The sequence below is a fragment of the Calypte anna genome, chromosome 7 (genome assembly GCF_003957555.1).
Source record: "Calypte anna isolate BGI_N300 chromosome 7, bCalAnn1_v1.p, whole genome shotgun sequence".
In the NCBI taxonomy this organism is placed as follows: Eukaryota; Metazoa; Chordata; class Aves; order Apodiformes; family Trochilidae; genus Calypte; species Calypte anna.
The window spans coordinates 37,579,393-37,602,756 of record NC_044253.1 but is presented as its reverse complement, the minus strand read 5'-3'; the positions used below and the strand labels follow the sequence as shown (position 1 = coordinate 37,602,756).

The following is a 23,364-nucleotide window of genomic DNA, read 5'->3' as shown; positions in this document are numbered from 1 at the left end:
GAATGACTGAATTAGAATTTGCAGACAAGGATAATGCCATTCTTCCATCAGTGGGATTATAGTGATGACAGAAACTCATACTCTTAGTGATATTTAGCAGGTAAGTGTTGAGAGGAATGTTCTTAATGTATGTCTTCAAAGGCATTCAAACAAAGTTAACGCACTGATGAGTTTTTTCAACTTTTACTGTATTACATAAGCTGTAACATTTTACAGATCTTAGTTATATTTTCAGCAACAGATACACTGATACTGTAGGAAATACAGAGATGAAAAGATACCTCTGGCACAATAGAAAAAGGTAGAAATTCTTACAACCAGGTTGCTGAATATCAAGAATGTTTTACATGAATGATACCCGTACCGGAGTGCTTTCGAAGATGATTGCCAAGGTAATGAAGTGTTTGTTGAACATAAGGCTCCAACATGCAAGGTGGAGAGCACAGTCAGTGCCATCAGCTCAGTACCTTCCAGTATCTCAGAGCCAGGCTTTTAATGAACTCCATGGTCTAATAAGCACTAACAACTGCCTTTCCACACAATATGATGTTGCAACAATGCTACTCTTCTAACATGGACTGAAGTGCAACAAGTGCTTCAAAAGGAACTAAATTATTTAGCTGGGGTATAAACTACCATTATATTTTGGGGAAGAGGAATATAGCAACGTTCAGGAAGTCTTAAACTGACTGAGAAAAAAATCTTTTGGTAAAATGATTTTTAAGCTGAGAGTTCCAATACTAAGAACAATGACACAGTTTTCCCCTTCCAGTCTTTAAAAAAAATCTGAAGCTTTCGTTGTTTTTTATTTTTTCTGTAACCAGAACACACTTAATACTGATTTTAAAAGAAAAATGAAGCTCACATGTGAGCAATTTTAACCCCCATTCATATAAATTCAACACAAATATAGCTGCCTACTGTTAGAAGTGTGGCACAAGTTAGTCCAAACTACTATAAAAGAATGCTCATTTTTAGCTCTGTAATCAGAGTACTGTTTTGCTTCAATCCACCGAATTAAAAAACATTAACAATCAGAAGCTTGGGTTATATAAAAAATGCAGGTTAGGCTCCAAGTTGAGGTAAAAGTTGCTTCTAGAAAATAAGTACCTATCTCCATACACGTTCTACTTCTACTGGCAAGGAAGATCAGCAGCTGAAAAATTATTTTCATCATTATAATAGGATTTTATAGATAAAAAATATATTTATTTCATTTCTGAAGTTAAAATTGCAGTCAGTATCATACCTGCAAATCCAGTGACTCCAACATGCTTACTCTCGACTGACGAAGTTGAACAGGATCACAGATGTGAATTTAAAAGATACTAGTGCTCAGATTGCTAAAGATACATTTTTTAATTTCTCTTCAAACATAAAATACAAAAAAATCCAGGGTTTACAACAATTACCATCATCATCAACATGCAGGAGACAGAATTCCAACAGAAAAACCACTAGATCCACCTTTTAAAATATTATAAAAGGTACATTGTTCTAAGTATGAATTGAAGGGGGGGTTTTGGCTAACAGAAAAAAAAACAACCCAATGTGCTTTTTCAAACAGTCAGGCGTCCCACTGATAAAATAAGTCTGATGAAAGAGAAAGGCACTTCAGCAGGCTAAATTATCTTCTGATTGATTTTCCTAAGATGCAGTACTAGACAACAGATACAGTGTACTGCCTTTTAGTTTGCACAGTGTTAGATCAGTAATAGTGTTAACCTGTTCCACTTTTTAGCTGAGAAGAGTTTAGAATGGTGCCCATTCATTTCATCCTCTTTGGTTCAAAATTACTGCATAAAACCAAAAGCAAACGTTTTCATTCCTACATCCTAGATTGATTTTTTGTGCATCATCTCTAGGTCTACATTAGTAAAAAATGTCCCTAATCATCAAATCAGTTGTGCTTTCAGAGGTTTTTTTTATTTCCTGACAGTACTATAAAGAGGTTTCCTGTTAATCAAATGGAATTTTTATGTGATACTCCTCCCTTTTCTTTCAAAAAAAAGTATTTCTGTAATATGCAGCATTTGATAACAACCTGAATAATACAGTCAATTAGCTTCTTCTAGGTAGCATATTCAGATCAATATGCATACAGCTGCACACTAGTTAGCCTGAGCACTTCCAGGAATTTCTGACACAACAAAGTGCTGACCTAAGCTACTTGAACTGATCTGCAGAAACAACCCTGGCTAACTCCACTAACCACCTTATCAAAACCAGGTAAGACCTAGAACTGATACGCCCTTCTACAAGAAGAATTTCCAACTCATGTATTGCTGCCATGGCAGGGAAACTGTCCTGAAGTTCATTAACCACCTTTCACCTTAAATATATGACAAAATGTTGTCTTAAGTCTTGACTATCTATAACTAACAGCTTTCACTTTAAACTGTACACACATGTATGCATTTTGGTTTGGTTTGTGGTTTTTGCTGTTTTTTTGCAAAAGCTGACAGCTCAAGAAGCATCTTGTGAAGAACCAAGACATAATTCTTGCCAACAGTTATGTTCTTTAAAAAGAAGATTTCATCAGAAGAAGTCACAGAATCACTCTGGAAACAAGCACCAGGAAGAAGCTACAGCCTTCCCAGTTTTCCCACCCAATCCCCCTTCCTTCAGATGGCAATTACTTAAAAGGTGCTTCTGGCATGGCTCACTCTTCAAGGTAAGCAACCTCCAGATTCAGAAGTCAAAATCTCTGAATGTTTCCCTGGCTTTTCCAAGGGCAGCGTGCCATGAATCTTTATTACTTCTTCTATAGGCCTGATTTTAGCACTAGCATTTTAGAACTCTGTTAGTGCTGCAATAGTGAGCCAACAACATTAAAAAAAAAAGACCACAAAAACACCAATGCCAAACTTAAAAAAAACCAATTCCAGTGATTCCTATAAAATCCTATGTTGAAATTATATCTAAAAACACAGAACAGCATTAGCTTGAACAAAGACAAATTTCATGATACCACTTTGTCTCTTCCACATTTGCTACACATCGTCTGTGTTACACCTGGACTTACAGTTTGTCTACACTAAGTTCTAAAAAATCTATTTTCTCATGATCTAAACCAAGAAAGAATTCCAGTCATTAATAGGTGATACAGGTCTCCAGTGCATACAGCTGGAACATAAAGACTCATATAATATATTCTGTGAAGACTAAATATAAATATGAATGATTTTAGAGTTACAGAGAATATTTTTAATCCAAGATTTTATGCTCATTATAGGGCTAAGGAAGAATTCTCTGTCATTGAGTGCCTAGGGGCATCACCTGTTCTCATGCAGTATTTATCTCTGCAGATACAACTGCAGCAATAATTTGTCTCAGAGCAGTTTTCTCATTACATGACAAAACAAGTTATTATTTTTAATATAAAACTAGACTTTAGAAAAGCCTTTTCAAGTGCTACATGTAGCATAAGGCATTATGTGATAAACACCAGCAAGTTAAACACAGAAAAGTTGGCATATGGGATCTGCAAAGCCAGCAAAAATAGCTGCTGCCTGACTGGCCTGGATAGAAGCACAGATAATGAAACACTTGTCAATAGTATTGCCAGAACTGCAGTGCATGGTCTCTGGAAAAAATGGTCAAAATAATCCACAAAAAGAAATGTCTATACCCTCACTTGGCAAGGGAGGAGCTGCTGTTTAGTAGAGAAATCCATCCCATATATGATGAGATGCCTGTTATTCTTTCTTCCTAAAACTGAGAGGCTTACCAGCAGGAAACTCTGGCAAGATCTGGCTTTGTTGGCTGAAAGCTGAGTTGTATCACTAAGCCTCAGCCTTTACAGGGGACATGTTGCAAGGTAAGATTGTGACTAAATCCAGGCAGCCAAAAGCTCCTTTCAAATGATAGTACAGAACCAAACTCTGCTCTTTGCTCTTATCAGCTAGGTGAGCAGACAAGAATCTGCACTGCCTCAGTACAGCTTCTGGCATTGCTAATTCCAAGTCCCAGAGTTACTACTGATCTTTTCAGCATTTCTAATGCTTTTTCTTTGGTGATATTACTCTGATGCAGAACAAGAACACTGGAGTGCAAAACTTAATTCCTTTCAACTTACATGAATAAAGGCATCTACAGTAGTCTGCAGTTTTTAGTTGACACAAATAAGTTTGAAGAATTAGGTCTTTTTTGCATATATAATAAAAATGAGCTGGAAAATACCAGTATATTTAAATTACTGTGGATGAACAAAACTTTAAGTAGAGACATATCAATTAAATATTAACACCTCACAAGCAATAGCAAAATCAGAAACTTTCAGAATATATTATCTCATTAAAAAGGGAGGCTTTAGAACCGATGCAACTCAGGGAGTAGGGGAATATTAAATCTCAAAAGTCAAAGCAGCTTTCATAAAAAGTGTACATCTACACAAAATATATATATTGACTCCTACTAATGCATATAATAAAGCAAAGGATGACAATATCATTATTTAGGGCTAGAAAATTCCTCATACACAAAATCCAGTGGAACTGCATTACCTGAAAAAAAAGTGTTGTGAAAATGTACTCAGCATATGAAAACTGAACTACAGCCCCCTAAAAAGACTACCAAAGACATGCTAATGTGACAAGCTATCTCCACCTCCAAAGTAGATGAGTGATACAATTAAACCAGATTCTTTTGGCCATTTTAACTATAGATAAGATTTAGCTGCACACACCTCAAGCATATCTTGCTCTAACTTGTGAACTCAACAAGAACATAGTCTTCTGTTTATGAAGCAACTGCACACCAGAAGAAACTGGGTTGATGTACTGCAAGTACCATTCTGAAACAGGACCAGACAACTGACAATCCCAACATCACAGACACTATTTCAGAGTAGTATTTCCTGAGTCAATAGTCCCAGAAGCCCAGCTGCACAGGATATTTCCCAACTCTTTAGTGTACCACTACAGGGCAGCCAACTTGGTACAGCTCATTCCACAATTCCAATACAGGCATCGTGTGCTTGGGCCTTCATATAGAACCTTAACTAAGCTCTAAGGGAAATATTTATAAAGCTTTTTAAGGATTGATTTATAATCAAACTGCCAAAGCCAAAATGCTGGAACTTATTTCATCAGGGAAACAGCTTAAAAGCCACAGAAAGACATTCTACACACTATATAAAGCACATTAAGGGATGCGTTTACTTTTCTGTTAGCCAAAGTTGAAACAATCAGTTTGATAAGATGAACATTAAAAATAAAAATATTCTGATGGCCTTTTCCTTCCTCTATACATATCTTAGTTATACTTCATGCATTTATGACTTTTGGTAAATATAACTCGATGAATCATAAGTAGTATTTAAATTGTATTATAGGCCAAATTTTGTGATCTTCTCTCACTCATGCTCATAAAACCCTCCAACTTTTAAAGCCTGTTTAACCACTCGGATACACAACCCAGACAAAAGAAGCTCAGGCTGGCAAAATGTAGGCACATAAACGTTCAATGACCTTCCTTTTTTTTTTTTTTTTTTTAATATAAAATAAAAAAGAAACAGAGCCAAACTTCTCTGGACAGGAAACTATTATAACTTCCCTAAACTTGCATCCTCTTTCAATACGGGCCAAACTCATCATTTATAGATTTACAGGGATTCCAGACTAGTTTGTACAGCACAATGGTCCCACCAGCATGCAGAAGAGAAGATTTGCACTGACAAGTTTTTGAAGCCAAAACAAGACAGTGGTATCAGTAGTAGCAGCAGCTTCAAATGCTAACAGCACCAGTCCTTTTATGCTGGATATGGACACTTCATAGCAGATGCCAATCTTCAACGTCCACAGTTTGTAAGAAAGCACATGGGCAACATCTTAAGACACAGGAGGAGGGCAGAAATGCTATAGAGCTCTGCTCATAAATCCAACAGAGCTCATCTGCTGGTGTTGTGGGACTAATTGATGGAACATCTTACCTGATAGAAAGAAGTAGTAACAGATCCCTAGAAAACTTCACATATAAAATACTGTACAGACAGTCACATTGATTAGGAACAAGGCTGAGGAATAGCTTTAACCAGTCTACCAACACATTAGCAATGAGTACAAAAAAATTAAAACGTGCCTACATTTCTCACCAGGCATTCCCAGAGGTGTGTCCAAGAATGACAGGCTAATTAAAATGTGGGCCCTACCCTATACTGCCAGGAAAATGAGGAACTTTTAATCATAGCATTTCTCTGGTTTGAATTCACGTTATCAATTGCCCAGTTGAAGTTTATTAACTCAATCTGTATATTAAAAAAAAGTAACTTCTCTTGATACTAGAAAACAACATTCCCCTTGTAAACCCAGTACTGCAGAATTACACAAGCAGCAAAGAGGTCAAAAAACCAGCTGGGAGAGCAACAAACACAAAGCACATTGTGTTTTAATTTATAGGAATAAGCGGCCTCTCCTCTCTTTTCTTCCAGATATTGGTTTTGCTATCTCTTTTTGTGATAGGGGGTCTATCCCTTCTTTTAGCAGAAGGGATACCAGATTCCTGACTTCCTGATACAGTTTTCTTTCTTAGGCCTTCTTCACCATGCTGTTCCGTGGCTGGCCCATTGCCTCCATCCAGAATGTGCCTCACAGCCTGGTCCTCTGGAGTGCAAACAGTGGTCCCACTTTCACTGCTACTCAGATCCAGATCTTCCAAGTAAAGGATCTTGGAATGCGGCATGTTTTTAATGAAAGTTTTCTCTCTCTCCAGTTTCCTACTAGGATTATGCTCATTCATGTCCACACCGGAGTCCAGGCTGGTATCATTGCTCTCTGTTTTTCTACCCTTTTTCAGATCTATGAAAGAATGCCTCACTTGAGCGATCGGCTTTCCATCCAGGGACACGAACCACGCTCGAGGGTGTGGAGATGGTTTTCCTTTGGAGAGTTCCAATAATGTTTGTTCTGAAATGCCTTGAAGTTCCGATGAAAAGGGAGTCATTACAACAGCTTCATTCAGCGTGCCAGGAACAGAGACAGATTCCAGTAAGCTGTTAGTGTACCGGCCCCAGTTTGGTGGTTGAGAAGGTAAGCCCTCTTCACTGTCTAATGTACTGTTTTCATCTTTGCAGACAGAAGGCTGTGGATGAGAGTGCACTGGCATTTTTGGTAATGTTTGTATGTAATTGTCACGATTCATGGGCTCCATCATGGGGCTGTACACTAACTGGCCTTTTCTTGGCAAAGTTGCTGATTTAGCAGAATGCAGTTGTTCTGAGGAGTGAAAAAGGTCAGAGGCTTGAAGAATAGCAATGGGTTGGTTGTAAATATTCATTAGATGTTCTGGGATATGGGAAAGTCCATACATCTCCTCTTTCACTGGAAGGTATCTGTTTTGGTCTTGAATGTCCCTAGGAGCCTGTGAAATAGCAGTGTTACTATGCTTAGGCTGTTGTAAGTGCCTAATTCCATTATTAGGATCAAATGAAAGGGCTGCATTTCTTGACTGGCCAGTCTGACAGGATGACTGATAAGAAGCATCCTCTGTGTAGATTTTAAAATTCTCTCGTGATTTTCCATCCTCTGTGTCTATGGACACCCTTCTTTGAGGACTGTAAGAAGAAAACTTCGGTGTACATAACTGTGACTTATCTTCCAACTTTAAAGACCCTTTGACAGCACTGATGTGATTTATGTGAGTTGTTGATGTTGTCTGGTCTTTCTTTATGACCTCCAGCTTAGTTGTATTTTTTTCCTTCTTTTGTGTCTGACAGCATTTATCCCTGTGCAAAAGAGATGCAAGGTGACTGTAGAGCATACTAGGAAACATGAAACAGTTGACTACCAGAGCTGAAGATTACATTATGGTTAAGAAGTTACAGAGAAATGTGATACTACAAACTTAATGTTCTATAATAAGTGTGATTTTTGAAGAAATATTAGGCTACACAGTATAACTTAGCTAAGGGAAGTAGTTTCAACTTCAAAACACTATTCCATCAACTTGAAATTACATTCTTGCTGAACTTATTAGAGCCTCTCTTTTTGCTTACCTGCAGTAACAAAGTAGAACAGCAAAAAATCCAATGATAATGACAACAGTACCTCCCAGAATGGCTGTAAGGAACACTGTGTGATAGGCTGTTACGTCCTTGGAAACTGCACTAATAATGGATTCTAGATTGTCAAACAAAACCAGACAAGAGTTAGTTCCCAAAACCAAATAATTTTGCTCTTTATGCAGAGCTGTATCTACTAAATTAAACTATAGTTTCCCAGTGATTTTGTGTTCCTATGGCACTATATTCCTCCTTCTCTTTTCACCTTATTGTTTCAGCAAACTAGAAAATATACAAACAGTTTTTACAATGTAATAGAACTTCAAATGTTCGTCTCAAATACTAAAGACTTACCAAGACATTTATTCAATTTCAGTCAAATTATATTGGTATTAGCTGTCCAAACTGACTTAGAAACATGGTCTACATTTAATTTTGTGTTAGAAAGCTTTTAAATTTTGAAACCGTATTTCTCTGTCAGCATCTCTTCACATGAATCTGCAAGGTATGCAACAAGTCTACATGAAACAGAATCCACTGGAACCATTTTACCTAAGAAGATGCTGCTTCTTGTATTTCCTGCAATCATACACGATTCTTAACAGTAAGCAATACAGTTCCACTGATTTTTATCTCTCCGTAGTCACAGTTCCCTTATAATCTTCTTCCAAAAGATGGCAACAGTATAAACATATAAGTTCTGAAAAAAAGCCTGGACTTTTCCCCTATAGTATTTGAAGTTCTAGGAAATGGTTACGAGCAAAAAGGCACAGTCCATGATTCAAACAAAAGCTACCCAGATGTTGAAGCTGTGTGTCTTTTTTCCCCTTTATCTTGCTAAATAAATACATCAAACTGACAGCCTTATGACAGATTGTTACTCAGCTCACTCAGTAATTTCTTTACCAGTTGTTACCTCTTGTTCCAGGCAGTGGAGCTGCTATCCAGTAGCCCAAGTGTTGAGCAGTGTATGTCCACACTAACTGACCATCTGCTTCCTTTACCATTCCTAGCCCACGGCTTATCCAAGCACCTGAGGGGAAAAAAACAAAATGGACAAAATATTTCACATGCCATGTAGGATTCTTCTATACTTTTAACCATTAGCAATGAACCTACAACCAAAAATACATAGGGTCATAAGAAAAACGTGAACTTCTGAGCTATACATCATTTATTACACACTTTTAGCTAAACATGCAAACTTTATCTCTTGACAGTTTCATTATTAATATCTTCTGTGGAGTTGCTTTGAAAAGAAGCACTGGCATTACTTACCTGAACTCATTTTACAAAACTCATTTTCTATTAAAAAAGTCATTTTTAGATAAACACAGAAATAATTGATAAACCTACTATATGAGCTGAAGCATGTATGAAGGCCATGACTAAAAAAAAATCAAGAAGTGGGTAATTTAAGCATGTGAATGCAAGGTTAATATTAGCTATCAACACTTAGTGGGAAATAATCTTAATCTAATGAACTAAAATAGGATAAACAATGTTTGTCATGAGTATTTCCTTCTCCCTGTCCCCATAACACTTCAGTTAGGCCACAGGAGGGCTATTGTTAGGACATAGATTCCCCATCAGCTCTTTGGCAAGGCAAAGGACAGTTATTATGGTGTGCTTGCTTCTGCAATTTATAAAGCATGCAGTAGAAGAGAAAATTATACTTAATGCACTTGAACACATTTAATGTGTGCCATCTTTGAGATTCTAAGGACAGAAAACAACCTCATAGAAACAACCTTACATTTCCAAACTGCAAATGCTGAAAACAAGAGAGAATGATGAGCGTTTTTTTAAACAGTAACTGAAGCATGCAAAAAAAATGAAAAAAACCAAAAAATAATTCATATAAGCTCTCTAATTTCAGTTTTCCTTCAGGGCCTTTCTTTCAGCAAAGAAAGAGGAAATGTCTGCTAGACAGAAGGTAAAAAAGAGAACAGATACAAGCCACATGTGCATATGTGGACACATAAAACATCACTTGGAAGCAAAACTTGCATCCTGCAAGCATTTGTGATGGCTACAAGAGGTGAAGAGCAGCTGCAACTATCTAAAGTCCTGAAAGAGGGGGTTACTCAGTTACCTCTTGTCCAGACTCAGGAGAGTCTTCCATCCCTAACTCTCATTTGGAGAATGAGAACAACAACAGATCCTGAAATTTTCTCCCCTGTCAACCCTAAGGCAAGATGTCACTATACTGCTTCACAAGTATAGAGGGTGTGCTACTTAAAAAGCCATCAAATCTAGTTTTCCAGACTTTTTATCTTGAATGAATAAATATTTAAGAAACTGTACTATCTTTACTGTCTACCTCAGCAAGTTGTATCAAACAGAGGGATGTCATTCTCAATTACATGTTGTAGTGCAAGCAGTTTTTGTTGGTTTTTTTTTTTTAATTCTCTTTAAATCCACAAAATATTTTTGGTACTAATGAGGCAAAAATACTTGGTAAGAAGGAAGCCACATTCAATAAACATCAAGAAATTCTGTATTTACAGCAATTGGAATATAATTACAAAAGCTCTTTTTCTAAAAGCAGCCTCTGTACTATTGCACTTGGAGTAACACCAAGGAACACAGGACAAGCAGACATGTGAGAGCCACTTCTACCTTTTTTCTGGTGCACATAGAATCATAGAATCATAGAATTGGCTGGGTTGGAAGGGACCTCAGAGATCATCGAGTCCAACCCTTGAACCACCGTTGCGGTTGCTAGACCATGGCACTGAGGGCCACATCCAGGCTCTTTTGAAATATCTCCAGACATGGAGAATCCACTACTTCCCTGGGCAGCCCATTCCAATGTCTGATCACTCTCTCTGTAAAGAAATTCTTTCTAATATCTAACCTAAACTTCCCCTGGCACAACTTGAGACCCTGCCCTCTTGTCTTGTTGAAAGTCATCTGGCAAAAGAGACCAACCCCCCCCCTGGCTCCAACCTCCTTTCAGGGAGTTGTAGAGAGTGATGAGGTCTCCCCTGAGCCTCCTCTTCTCCAGGCTGAACAGCCCCAGCTCTCTCAGCCTCTCCTCATAGGGTCTGTGTTCGAGTCCCTTCACCAGCCTGGTTGCCCTCCTTTGGACCTGCTCCAGGACCTCGATATCCTTCTTGAACTGAGGGGCCCAGAACTGGACACAGTACTCGAGGTGTGGCCTCACCAGGGCTGAGTATAGGGGCAGAATCACTTCCTTGGACCTGCTGGCCACGCTGTTCTGGATACAGGCCAGGACAATATCAAATACAGACCCTTTCCTTTACCCCTGTCAATACTGAATAGAAGCTCTGACTACAACTATGACATATTAGCCAAGAACTTCAGAGTTTAAAAGTGTGTGTTAACACTGATGCAACTGCATGCAACATCTTAGATGCCAGAGCCTTGTTATTCCATGCAGTGGTAGCTCTCCATTCAGCTCATCTTACTACTACTTCTAGATGCTCTTAAATCCTTGCTGTACAGCTGTGGTGTTCAGCTGTCTTCAGTCACCAGAAACTTGACTAAGGAATGCCTTGCTATTACTCAGTTACCTTTGAAAAAAGTAATTTTGCACGTGTCAAAAGTAAAAAAAAGAAATAAACATCCAGAACAGAAAACACAGTTGCAAATTTTCACCAGAGAAAAGAGATGAAGAAGCAGAGGAAAAAGTGGAGTTATGGCCCCAAAATCTCTCTCCTTATCCAGCCCTCCTTGTCCTCTCCTCAACAAGCAGCACTGAAGGTTCCATTCAAACACTATCCCTCAGTGAGCACCCATCCAGCAAAATTTATCTTTATGGAAGCTCTATCAGTGTACATCCATCTGACAGGAAAAAAGAACTGTTTTAATTGAGTCAGCATGCTACATTCCTGCTCTTGCTCTGCTCCCAAGGCAAACACACCTACATCAGCATGTTGAGTAGGCCCCTCCACACCTACAAACAAACCTTACACTTGGTTTATATTCTAACCTGAGCCCGTGTGAAGCTGCTCTTACAGCTTTTTGTTTTAGTATCTTTATTGACCTAGTTTTCTGTTTAATGAGTTAAACAGTAAAACAGCTCAACATATGTACAGGTAAGCACAGGAACTGGCAAAAGTGGCTTCAAGTGGCAGCAAGAAATTAAAAACCCCTGTGCTATTTTACCATGTCAGACTTTTATTGATGAATAAAGCTACCTCCTATCACCAGTAGGAAGTCACCACTGTTAAGTCTTCTTAAGACAACAGATAGTCTGTACAGACAGACTTCATCTTCTATGCCAAAGCTTACTCTATTATATCATTTTCCAAGAGACAAACTAGCCATTTTTTTAGTAGTATGTACTAATTTCAAATTAATGTTCTTTGGTTGTTCTTCATTAGGATAACAAACAGCATCGTGTCCCAACAATTACATGTGCTAAAAGAGTAACAAATATTGTACCCCACTTACCAGTTTTCATATCAAATGTCCACGCAGGTATAGCATCTCCTGGTTTTACAGTACTTGTGGCAAGTGGAAGTGTAAACTCAATGGGACCGTTTACTTTCAGTTCTTTCCCAGTCAAAAGAACATTTACACATATTGCAGCAAGAGGAGTTAATTCCATGCTTTTGAAACCTGAATGAGAAATATATAGTCTGTAATTCTCCATTCATAGTATATTGCAAAAAAAAAAAAAAAAGCAGAATTAAGAAACTACCCTCATTGTAACTAAAAGCAAGCTCTCATTCACAACCAGCTACAGTCAGCTATTGCCAAATAAAAATATATTAAAAAAATAATAAAAATAAACATTTCTGGACTTTTAAAATCTGATTAAATGAGTCGTTTCTATATCAAATCTGTAAGAGAAACTGACTTTTAACATAAAGGTTCAATACTCACTGTAGAACCAATGATTAGGCAAGACTTGGCTTGGAGGTGGGAGAAGAAGGGTTTTTCCCCTCAGATAATTTGATTACAGAACAGCTAAACTATGAGAAATATAGATAATATAATTTTTTTTTTAAATTGCAATATGCATAACACTGAATCACATTGAAGACACATGCAAATACGTGACTGCTGCATTTCTCCTTAGTAGTACAGTCCTCCTAATAAACTTTCATGTATAGATTAACTTTCTAATTTGACAGTTATAATTAAATGAATAGTTACTCATGAGGTTTGTCAAAGCACTCAAATGAAACATTGCATATACAAAGCTTTGCAATGCAGCCTTAATGTCTGTTTCCTTTGTTTTCCTTACACTCATTTGCAAATACTTCAGAATTCACAATAAGACAGGATGGTTAAAGAACCTGTAACAGAATTATTCAGTACCAGAATAATGTGAAATCTGTGCAAGCTGTTAGAAGCAGGTTGTGAGAAAACTACTCAGTGTATCAGATATCAATTAACTTCCACCTGCCCTAGAAGGAAGCCTTTTCCTTTAGGAGTTTATGAATAATTTAACACACATACCAGACAGATGTAAAGGAAAACGCAAAGGGGAGAAACACTGCTTATTTTTTTATGCTTTTCTTTTAAAGAGGTGAAATTTAGGTAAGAAAGGTCTCAAAATATGCAATTCAAGATAGCAATATAAATGATGATTTTAATGCAATGAAAATTAAAGAAGAAATCATGATGATTTCAAATAGTGTAGTGGTCTTCACACGCACTGCGATGAATTTAAGAGCCTCGAGGCTTCAGGTCCATTGGGAATAGAAAGAGAAGAACAAAAGAATGATGGAAGTGCACATGGTACAATATACCAGAGACTACTGCATTTATGCAAGCAAAAAGATATCTGATAGAATGACAAATACTACAAGATACAATTGCAGACTTAAAATGACTCATGAAGCCACTTACTGCTTCTGCAGTGCAACAGCCATGCAGAGAACGTGATTACAGTTGTGCTCTTTATCCATAGTGACTACTTGGTTTCAAACAGGCTTATGCAAATTAACTGTCTGTGAGCCTAACTAGAGCTTCCATACAATATTTATGCTAAGTGTAAAGCATACATTAAGCTAAGTGTAAAGCCAACCATTCTAGTGAGAATGTAGAAAACCCCAAAGCTGAAGGCCACTGTCACACTTTCACTCATTTCTTTAGGTTCTCCCAGATTACACTCTGACCATAACTCTATTTTTAAGTTGTTTACTAAATCAATTCAAGTCTCATGAAATCCTGAACATACAATACACCTATATATTTATAGGAATACATATAAATACATAAAGCAGACTCTGAAGTAGCATTTCAGTGTAGTGAGTTATGTTCTCATGCTAGAGGAAGCAAGACAAAAAGACAGACATCAGTTTTCAGTTTCTTACCTGATATGTTTATAGCATAATCCTATAGAAAAAAGCTTTGTGATTCAATGCAATGGAAGCAGGTTCAGACCCTTTTAATTTGAGCATCTGCTTTTCTGAAACACTGTGCACTGATATGAACTGTAATTTGAAGAACTGCTTCTTTGAAAGCAATTGCTTAACAGCGTATTTACATACCTGATTTATTTAGAAGAATTCCTGTTGTATAAAGAAAGCTGTCTGGTTTCAGAAATTGCTCTGGCACTGTCAGATAGGCTGTAACATTTGTAACATGGTGATTCGTTGGAAGCTTTATTAAATGTTTTGGAAACTGAACACTTGGTTGAGATTTGGCATCTGTAAAACAGTTACATTTTGTCATACCAATGGTAAAACAAACAAACAGTGTTTTTATTACTGCTCAAAAATCCATTTAGCATAACATCCTCTTTTTACCCACTTTCTCAATGGTTTGTGTATTTCTAGCCCAGTGCTCATCACAGACACACATACAACTACACAATTAACTGAAAACCTGGCTTTGAGTAGACAGGCATTATATGAGAATATAAACATGCTTAATTTTTTTTTTTTTTTTGTACATGTACACAGCTATCACAAAGTGTTCAGATTACAGTCAGCATACACTGAACTTACCAGAGAGTTTCCCAGTTATTAAGACAGTATCTTCAAAGAGCCATATATTAGCTTGGCTTTGTGGGAATAATGAAAGCGTCACAGACGAGTATACTGTGGAAAGTGATAGTATCTGTTACACTGTGCAGCCAGGAAAAAAAAAAAAAATCCTATAAGATCTGATCCTGAAGCAACAGTGAATGGAGCAGAGTAAAAAAAAAGAAAGTATAGATAAATTACTCTTGTCCAGAGCAGTAATTTCAGTGGTTAGGCAGGAAGATCTCTGTTGTATGATTGCCACTGTCTTCTGCCTTCAATGGATAAAGTGGCTAGAATACTAAGAGTCCCTATCCTTAAAAAAAAAAAAAAAAAGTCTACTTTTGAAAAAAGAATATAATAGTTAAACAGGAAAACTACTGAGAAAACACTGCTGGAAGGAAGCTATAACAACCCTTTTACACAGACTCAATGCATTGACACTCCAGGAGTCACTGAAGACAACACAGCTTTTGTCAAAACACATTGCCAGCCCTTTGCTAAATCTAAGAAAACTTCTGAGTCCACTCAAAGTATTGTCCCTAGAGTTTAAAAAGGGCTATTTTCTATTTTATAATAACAAGATTTTTGCCAAGTCTAGCAGAGCATTCACCCTTACATGTGCACTGACAGGCACCATCCTCCTTGACTGCATTCAGTCATTTTCAGCCGCCAGTAACTACCCAGACTGCTGAGGAAGAGAGAAATTTAATTACAGACACATACAGTTTAATAAAAGGACTGTAAGAGGCTTACGTACTTGGCATTCTCCCAGTCTTCCAAGGCAAAGTTGTTAAGATGTAGCCATCCTTGTAGGATATGATAGTTAAGCTTAATCCTAATTTGTAGGGAACTGCTATTAACACTGCTCCATTGTTTCCAGTGAGAACAGAATTTGTCTTTGTGTAGTTAACAAAAACTTCTACAAATGCTTCTCGCAGGTACTGATGACTGATGATGTCATTTACTTGAACTTTTAGTGTAAAAACAGAAGCTGTTAACAGAAAGAAAAACAGAAGGTCACAGTACATCCTAAGGACTGTAACTTCAATTTGAAGCCCTACAGTCCACTGGTCAGCTATTCATCCACTCTTCAGTGGATCTCCATCTCAGCAGAGGGCAGGCTCTGTCTGGCCAAAGGAAGGGGCAATCATACAACTAAATACCAGAGAAGGGAACAAAAAACCTTCAGGTGGGACACAAAAACACCAAGACGTGTTTACCAAACTCAGCAAATATAATGCCTAACCAGTAAAAAAACTCAAAACAAATCAAGACAAACAAAAACCCCACAAAAAACAAAAAACAAAAAAACAACCACACAAAAAACAAACAAAAAAAAAAACCAAAACCAAAATGAAAAACCAATTTGTTCCCATTTTAAGCATGAACAACACATCTATGACAGTGTACGATTCAGTGTGCCTTGCAGTGTCACACTGGTACTGGGTCTTGTTACCCTGTGTCACCCTTGGGTTGGTCCCACATTTAAAGATGCACCTTGAGTTTCTAAAAACAGAGAACTTAATGTCTACAGGCTGTGGGATAACATTTTTTTTTTAAAAAGATTAAAATTATTATAAAGTAACCAAATGCATTGATTGTTTAAAGATTTACATTTCTGGTCTAGGTGTCACCTTTCTGTATTGCAACTTCCAATTAGTATTTGCCTACTGCTAATTAGACGATCTGACACTCCTTTATGATACAGAGTATCTTGCAGAGACCATAATTACAGTGACTGAGCAGTATGTTGAACAAAATACATTAGCTTTAACAACAGTCTCGTGATGCTCTGAATTAAATGCATTTCTCTCCCGCCTTCATTGTAAATAAACTATTAGGGATTTTTTTCACAGACAACAGGTACATGAAAAATGGACAGAATTCTATGCTGTTTCCAGTGTGAAATCACATTAACATAAAGCAGCTGTGGAACACTTAAAGATGTTTGAAATAACATCAATTTTCCAGTAGTTTGGTTACAAATATACTACTATTCAACACAGCTGGTTGAAATAGTTACAAACTACTATACCCAAATATTTTCAAACATATTAATCATGAATATGTAGAGAAACAAGATAAACCAGGTGCCTCCAGTTGCCAAAGAGTGGGTGTGAGTCCACCTGTGCCTGGTTAGGGCAGGCCCCCTATTACCAGGAGGCCAATAAAGGTGGGACACACACCCACAGAGAGAAGCTCACTCTGGTGTGAGGCAATGGAGAAGAAAAGCTCCTCCCGTTACATTTGGTGGAGAATGTGGGCAACTTGAAAGAAGAACAACTTCTAAAGAAGCAGCAGTGTGAGGAGCTGGCAACAGGAACATTCTCCCTGATTTGAAAAAGTGCCTGGGCTAACACTCTCCCTGAAAGGTATGACCAGCAAGCTCTTTGGATTGGAAATCCCTGAGCAGAGGGAAGCCAAGATAAGGATTCTCTCTTTGGAAACCCCTGAGCAGAGGGAAGCCAGGAGGATGGAATCCCATGAGGAAGGGTTAAAACCCGTGTATGGAATCCCATGAGGAAGGGTTAAATCCCGTAATCCCATGAGGAACCTGCAAGCTCTTTGGAAACCCCTGAGCAGAGGGAAGCCAAGATAAGGATTCTCTCTTTGGAAACCCCTGAGCAGAGGGAAGCCAAGAGAAGAGCAGATACAGGAGGGAGAAGAACAACTCAAGTCAGAAAGGCAGAGACTTTGTGAAAAGTGCCTGGGCTGACACTGAACGGTTTGCCTAAAAATCCTGTAAGTTAGGGCAAACCAGGGAAGCTTTGCTGTAAAAAAAAAAAAAAAAAAAAAAAAAAAAAAAGGTGTGGGGGGAAATGTATAGAAACAAGATAAACCAGGTGCCTCGAGTTGCCAAAGAGTGGGTGTGAGTCCACCTGTGCCTGGTTAGGGCAGGCCCCCTATTACCAGGGGGCCAATAAAGGTGGGACACACACCCACAGAGAGAAGCTCACTCTGGTGCGAGGTAATGGAGAAGAAAAGCTCCTCCCGTTACATTTGGTGGAGAATGTGGGCAACTTGAAAGAAGAACAACTTCTAAAGAAGCAGCAGTGTGAGGAGCTGGCAACAGGAACATTCTCCCTGATTTGAAAAAGTGCCTGGGCTAACACTCTCCCTGAAAGGTATGACCAGCAAGCTCTTTGGATTGGAAACCCCTGAGCAGAGGGAAGCCAAGATAAGGATTCTCTCTTTGGAAACCCCTGAGCAGAGGGAAGCCAGGAGGATGGAATCCCATGAGGAAGGGTTAAAACCCGTGTATGGAATCCCATGAGGAAGGGTTAAATCCCGTAATCCCATGAGGAAGCAGAAACCCATGAGGAACCAGTAAGCTCTTTGGAAACCCCTGAGCAGAGGGAAGCCAAGATAAGGATTCTCTCTTTGGAAACCCCTGAGCAGAGGGAAGCCAGGAGGATGGAATCCCATGAGGAAGGGTTAAAACCCGTGTATGGAATCCCATGAGGAAGGGTTAAATCCCGTAATCCCATGAGGAACCTGCAAGCTCTTTGGAAACCCCTGAGCAGAGGGAAGCCAAGATAAGGATTCTCTCTTTGGAAACCCCTGAGCAGAGGGAAGCCAAGAGAAGAGCAGATACAGGAGGGAGAAGAACAACTCAAGTCAGAAAGGCAGAGACTTTGTGAAAAGTGCCTGGGCTGACACTGAACGGTTTGCCTAAAAATCCTGTAAGTTAGGGCAAACCAGGGAAGCTTTGCTGTAAAAAAAAAAAAAAAAAAAAAAAAAAAAAAGGTGTGGGGGGAAATGTATAGAAACAAGATAAACCAGGTGCCTCGAGTTGCCAAAGAGTGGGTGTGAGTCCACCTGTGCCTGGTTAGGGCAGGCCCCCTATTACCAGGGGGCCAATAAAGGTGGGACACACACCCACAGAGAGAAGCTCACTCTGGTGCGAGGTAATGGAGAAGAAAAGCTCCTCCCGCTACACGAATATGCATTTCTATTTAGGTCAAATGTCAGGCTAAGTTTGTTTGAAATTCCTCTGCATAAAATTGTAGTTCAATTTTGTTATCTCCTCTGTAACTGAGACTGACATTGCACCAAGAGATTACTACCGCTGACCTTGATTTAAATGAAAAAGCCTTGAGAAGCCAAGCACAATCCATCCAAAAACAGGATGTAGTAAAGATACCCAATTTAGGACTCTCTGAAACAAGTATTTATTTAGATCTATTGTATGCCTGATGCATACCATATAGTCAAACAAAAAAATGACCCCCACACATCAAAAGCTACATTGGCCTCGATTTATGATTTGCATCCACAGTAAAAGCTTGCCAGCTGGGCCAGATTGATTCTCTATAGTACAACAGAAACATCTACAACCCCTTGTGCAGACTAATATATATGTTCAAACGAAGAGAAAATATTGCAGTGCTCAAACATATTTCACTGATTTCAGCAGAAAATGCACAATCACCTTAAAACAATGCCATCTGTCTTTTGCTATGCATGATATTTCAAAAATCAAATTACAATTGCTGATGCTAGAGGGCCTTAAAACACATAATAATTTTTAAAAATTGTCATGTGTGCAAATTATGACTACTAAATAGATCTTTCAGGCATTGACCCCATTATATATACATTAGAATGATTCCAGTGGTTTCCAAAAGTTGGAAGAAAGGTCATTTGCCCCCGGACAATGATCATTTAAAAGGCTTCAAGGTAGAGAAAACAGATTGTGTACACTATTCTGATCCTGTATCTGATTGGAAGCCAGAAGAATCTCTTGAAATGATGTTTAAAAAAAGAAGAAATTCAGTAGTATAGAATTGAAGCTTCCTGCCAGTAGGAACCAATACTAGAAATGTCTGGTATAAACTAGTATTTTAACAGCTGAAATCAAATCAGGGAAAAAAAAAAAAAAAGATAAAAAAACAGCTGAAATAAGACATAAAAAATGAAACCTACTATGTACTTAGAAAGGCACTTTCTTCCAATTATTTAACAGTGTTAATGTGTGTTTTTCCATTTCTTACGAACAAAAAGCCTAATGAAAACACAGGGGTAGGAGAATCACTCCATTCCTCCTCCAGCAGCTAGTAAATTCAAAGCTCATTTTGTGCAAAAAAATATTCTCAATAATAAATATATCTCCCTCAAAAATATATCTCCCTCACAGCCTCCTTGAAACCCACTTTTTTGAAGCTTTTGGTCTGGAAAAAAAAAAAAACAAAACAAACCTGCAAACCCATAGAAAGCTATATTATTTTTACTGTTTCTCTTAATTAACTGACAAATATCATTATCTGGTTTCAGCTACACTACACTTTCATTACTTCTTTCTCCTATGGGTTCAGAAATTGCCCCAGCATTCTTCCAAAACAGATACTCAGCCTGAAATGGTGTTGAAATGTTGCAGAAGGCTGGAACTAAATTCAGACTGAAATCCTTGGGGGGGGGGGGGGGGGGGGGGGATTACAGAGACAAAGGTCTCCCATGTGAACACAGACCCTGTCTTACTGAATTTAAGCTCTGAAGATGAATTAAACGTGTGTTACTGCCATATGCAAGTAGCAGCACCTCAAGTGAAAAATGCTCACTTCACACCCACTAATATTAAGTCAAAAACTAAAGGAGATTCAACCCCTGGCTCTCATTGCCTTTTGTGCTAACAAGTCTTCCTGACATGAGAAAGCTTGCAAAATTGCTGGGAGTTGTTCTCTCCCTGACAGTAATATATCCAAGCAAACCATTTAAATTTTCTAATATCAACCAGAATCACACAGAATCACAGAATCCTAGGGGTTGGAAGGGACCTCGAAAGATCATCTAGTCCAACCCCCCCTGCCAGAGCAGGGCCACCTAGAGCACTTCGCATAGGAACGTGTCCAGGCGGGTTTTGAATGTCTCCAGTGAAGGAGACTCCACGACCCCCCTGGGCAGCCTGTTCCAGGGCTCTGTCACCCTTACAGGAAAAAAATGTTTCCGGATATTCAACTTGAACCTCCTATGCTCCAATTTACACCCATTACCCCTTGTCCTATCACTGGTCACCACTGAGAAGAGCCTAACTCCATCTCCCTGACACTCACCCCTTACATGTTTGAAAACATTGATGAGGTCACCCCTCAGTCTCCTTTTCTCCAAACTAAAGAGACCCAGCTCCCTCAGCCTTTCCTCATAAGGGAGATGTTCCACTCCCTTCATCATCTTAGTAGCTCTGTGCTGGACTCTTTCAAGCACTTCCCTGTCCTTCTTGAACTGAGGGGCCCAGAACTGGACACAATACTCCAGGTGCGGCCTCACCAATGCAGAATAGAGGGGGAGGAGAACCTCTCTTGACCTACTAACCACACCCTTTCTAATGCACCCCAGGATGCCATTGGCCTTCTTGGCCACAAGGGCACATTGCTGGCTCATGGTCATCTTCTTGTCAACCAGGACCCCCAGGTCTCTTTCACCTACACTGCTCCCCAGCAGGTCAGCCCCCAACCTATACTCCCAACCAGAATATATTCTGCTAACAAGACCTTGGAAGTTTGGGGGCAATGATTCTGGAAATACCTTTAAAAAAACACCCCCCAAATAACCCCAAAACCACAATGCACCTTTCCACTCTTTGGTAGTAACAGTGCAGAAGATGTGCACACATTATGCCTCTGGAACTAAATGCAAGTGAAAAGTATGTAAAAAATCCCAGTTAAAAAAAAAAAAAAAGGCAGAATCCAACAATACCAATGAACTTTCCTCCCCCACAGCCTTGTTTCATTATTGTTAATGTGCTAATTTATCAGACATATTTTATGGCATAGAGTTATTAACAATGTCCTATTAACACTCATGACATCTAATGGGTTTTTTATTTTTATGGAGATCTTAATGCACAAGCCCTCAAGGACACTCAAATATGAGGGAAACTGCAGTAGGATTTTTTAATCACTATCAAATGTACTGGAACACATTTCAGGTGCAAAAGTGAACTGCTGGTTAACTGTTTAACAGAACCAAAGCTGATTAATTAAATCACAGACGAAACTTGTGGGTTTTTTTTCTGCTCACCAACACTTGCCCAAAGTGGGTCAGCTGTATCCCAATATTAAAATGATTTGACAGGAGTCCTACAATTAGAAGAAAGAACTCAGTCTTAGCTAATTTGATTTGTGCTGCCTCAGGGGAAGGGAAGCTTGTCTCTTGGCAAGTTCATTGGAAATGCCAGTTTCTGAGACATTTCAATGGTTGCTGATAGATGTTCATACAAATGCATCAGTTACTTAGACCAAGGAAAACAAGGCCTTCTACCACATTCAGCTATTTCAGAGATATCACAGCCAGTAAAATGACACCTCACTTCTTTAAGCAACAACAGCAGATGCCTGGAATTTGGCTTCACATCACTGTTTTAGCTTAGTAATTGTATCACAGAATTAAGCCAAAAACTGCTTAGAATTGCAAGCTGGGTACAAAACCAAGCAATGCAAAAAAACCCTCTTTGTTCTCCTCCTATGTAATTTGATTTTAATGCTTTACCTGCAGGCAAGTGTGTCATCTGATTATCTTACTTATCTGAGATTTAATTAACATGGTCAAGGTCAGACACCTTACAGGCACCTATAAATTCACTTATTAAATGTAAGATACAGCAGTGAGCACACACACACACAGTGAACCGTCCAGCAAGTTTTCCTTTGTATTCTTTAACCTACTTGTCACCAAAGTCCTGTAGCAAGAGGTTCCAAAGCTTGAAGCAGGCAGTTATTCCTCTCAAACACACAACCAACCATACAAGCAATTACATTAGAAAGTGCAGGGAGCACTAACTACAATTAAATTATTCATTAGTCCCACCCTCAGAAGGAGACTTTTCTCATCCTTGCCTAGAGAATTTTTAAATCCATGCAAGAAAAGACACATGCTTACACATGTGACATGGAAACTGCCTACACTGTATTATCATGCTCCCAGCTTGGTCTTAGCTGACTGAACAATCATTTTTCCATATTTTACATCCATAGAACCCTCTATTTTTTGGCATAATGTAATTAGGGATATGAAAGGTACACTGATCTGTAAAGATGAAGTCACATATTCTAAGAACATCAGGTTTTAGTATTCATTGCAAGACTGCATATGGATCACCTTTGGGGGGGTGGGGAAATCAATGAAATACATCATCTACACTGTCTACACAAATAGGGATTTAGTAAAAAAGTTCATATAAAAACAATCTTCCTGCCCTCAAAAAACAAATAACGACTCCTTAATTTTGCCTTAAAACTACACTAATGCCAGTAACAAACTACAAAAGCGTATCTATAAAAAGTAAAAGCCTCTTATACCTTTAAAGCTCATTAAAAATCCATGCACATAAAGGTGAGATGTGGCAGCAACTGACTCAGCAGTGATTTAACACTGAAGGAAGCCCTCCTCATCATAGCACACCATCAGTCTGTGGTTGCC

General features: G+C 38.6%; 1 protein-coding gene across 1 annotated transcript in view; it reads right to left on the bottom strand.

Annotated features, from left to right (window-relative positions):
- Positions 1 to 1,340: 1,340 nt before the first annotated feature.
- Positions 1,341 to 23,364, bottom strand: part of FAM171B (family with sequence similarity 171 member B) — a 38,547-nt gene continuing 16,523 nt past the window's right edge. Inside the window, exons 2-8 of the mRNA XM_030454525.1 lie at positions 15,707 to 15,940; positions 14,932 to 15,024; positions 14,473 to 14,631; positions 12,422 to 12,589; positions 8,916 to 9,032; positions 7,994 to 8,117; positions 1,341 to 7,723 (exon numbers count right to left, since the gene is read on the bottom strand). Of these exons, the coding sequence (XP_030310385.1) occupies positions 6,388 to 7,723; positions 7,994 to 8,117; positions 8,916 to 9,032; positions 12,422 to 12,589; positions 14,473 to 14,631; positions 14,932 to 15,024; positions 15,707 to 15,940 (2,231 nt within the window). The 3' untranslated portion in view covers positions 1,341 to 6,387. The remainder of the gene's footprint in view (positions 7,724 to 7,993; positions 8,118 to 8,915; positions 9,033 to 12,421; positions 12,590 to 14,472; positions 14,632 to 14,931; positions 15,025 to 15,706; positions 15,941 to 23,364) is intronic.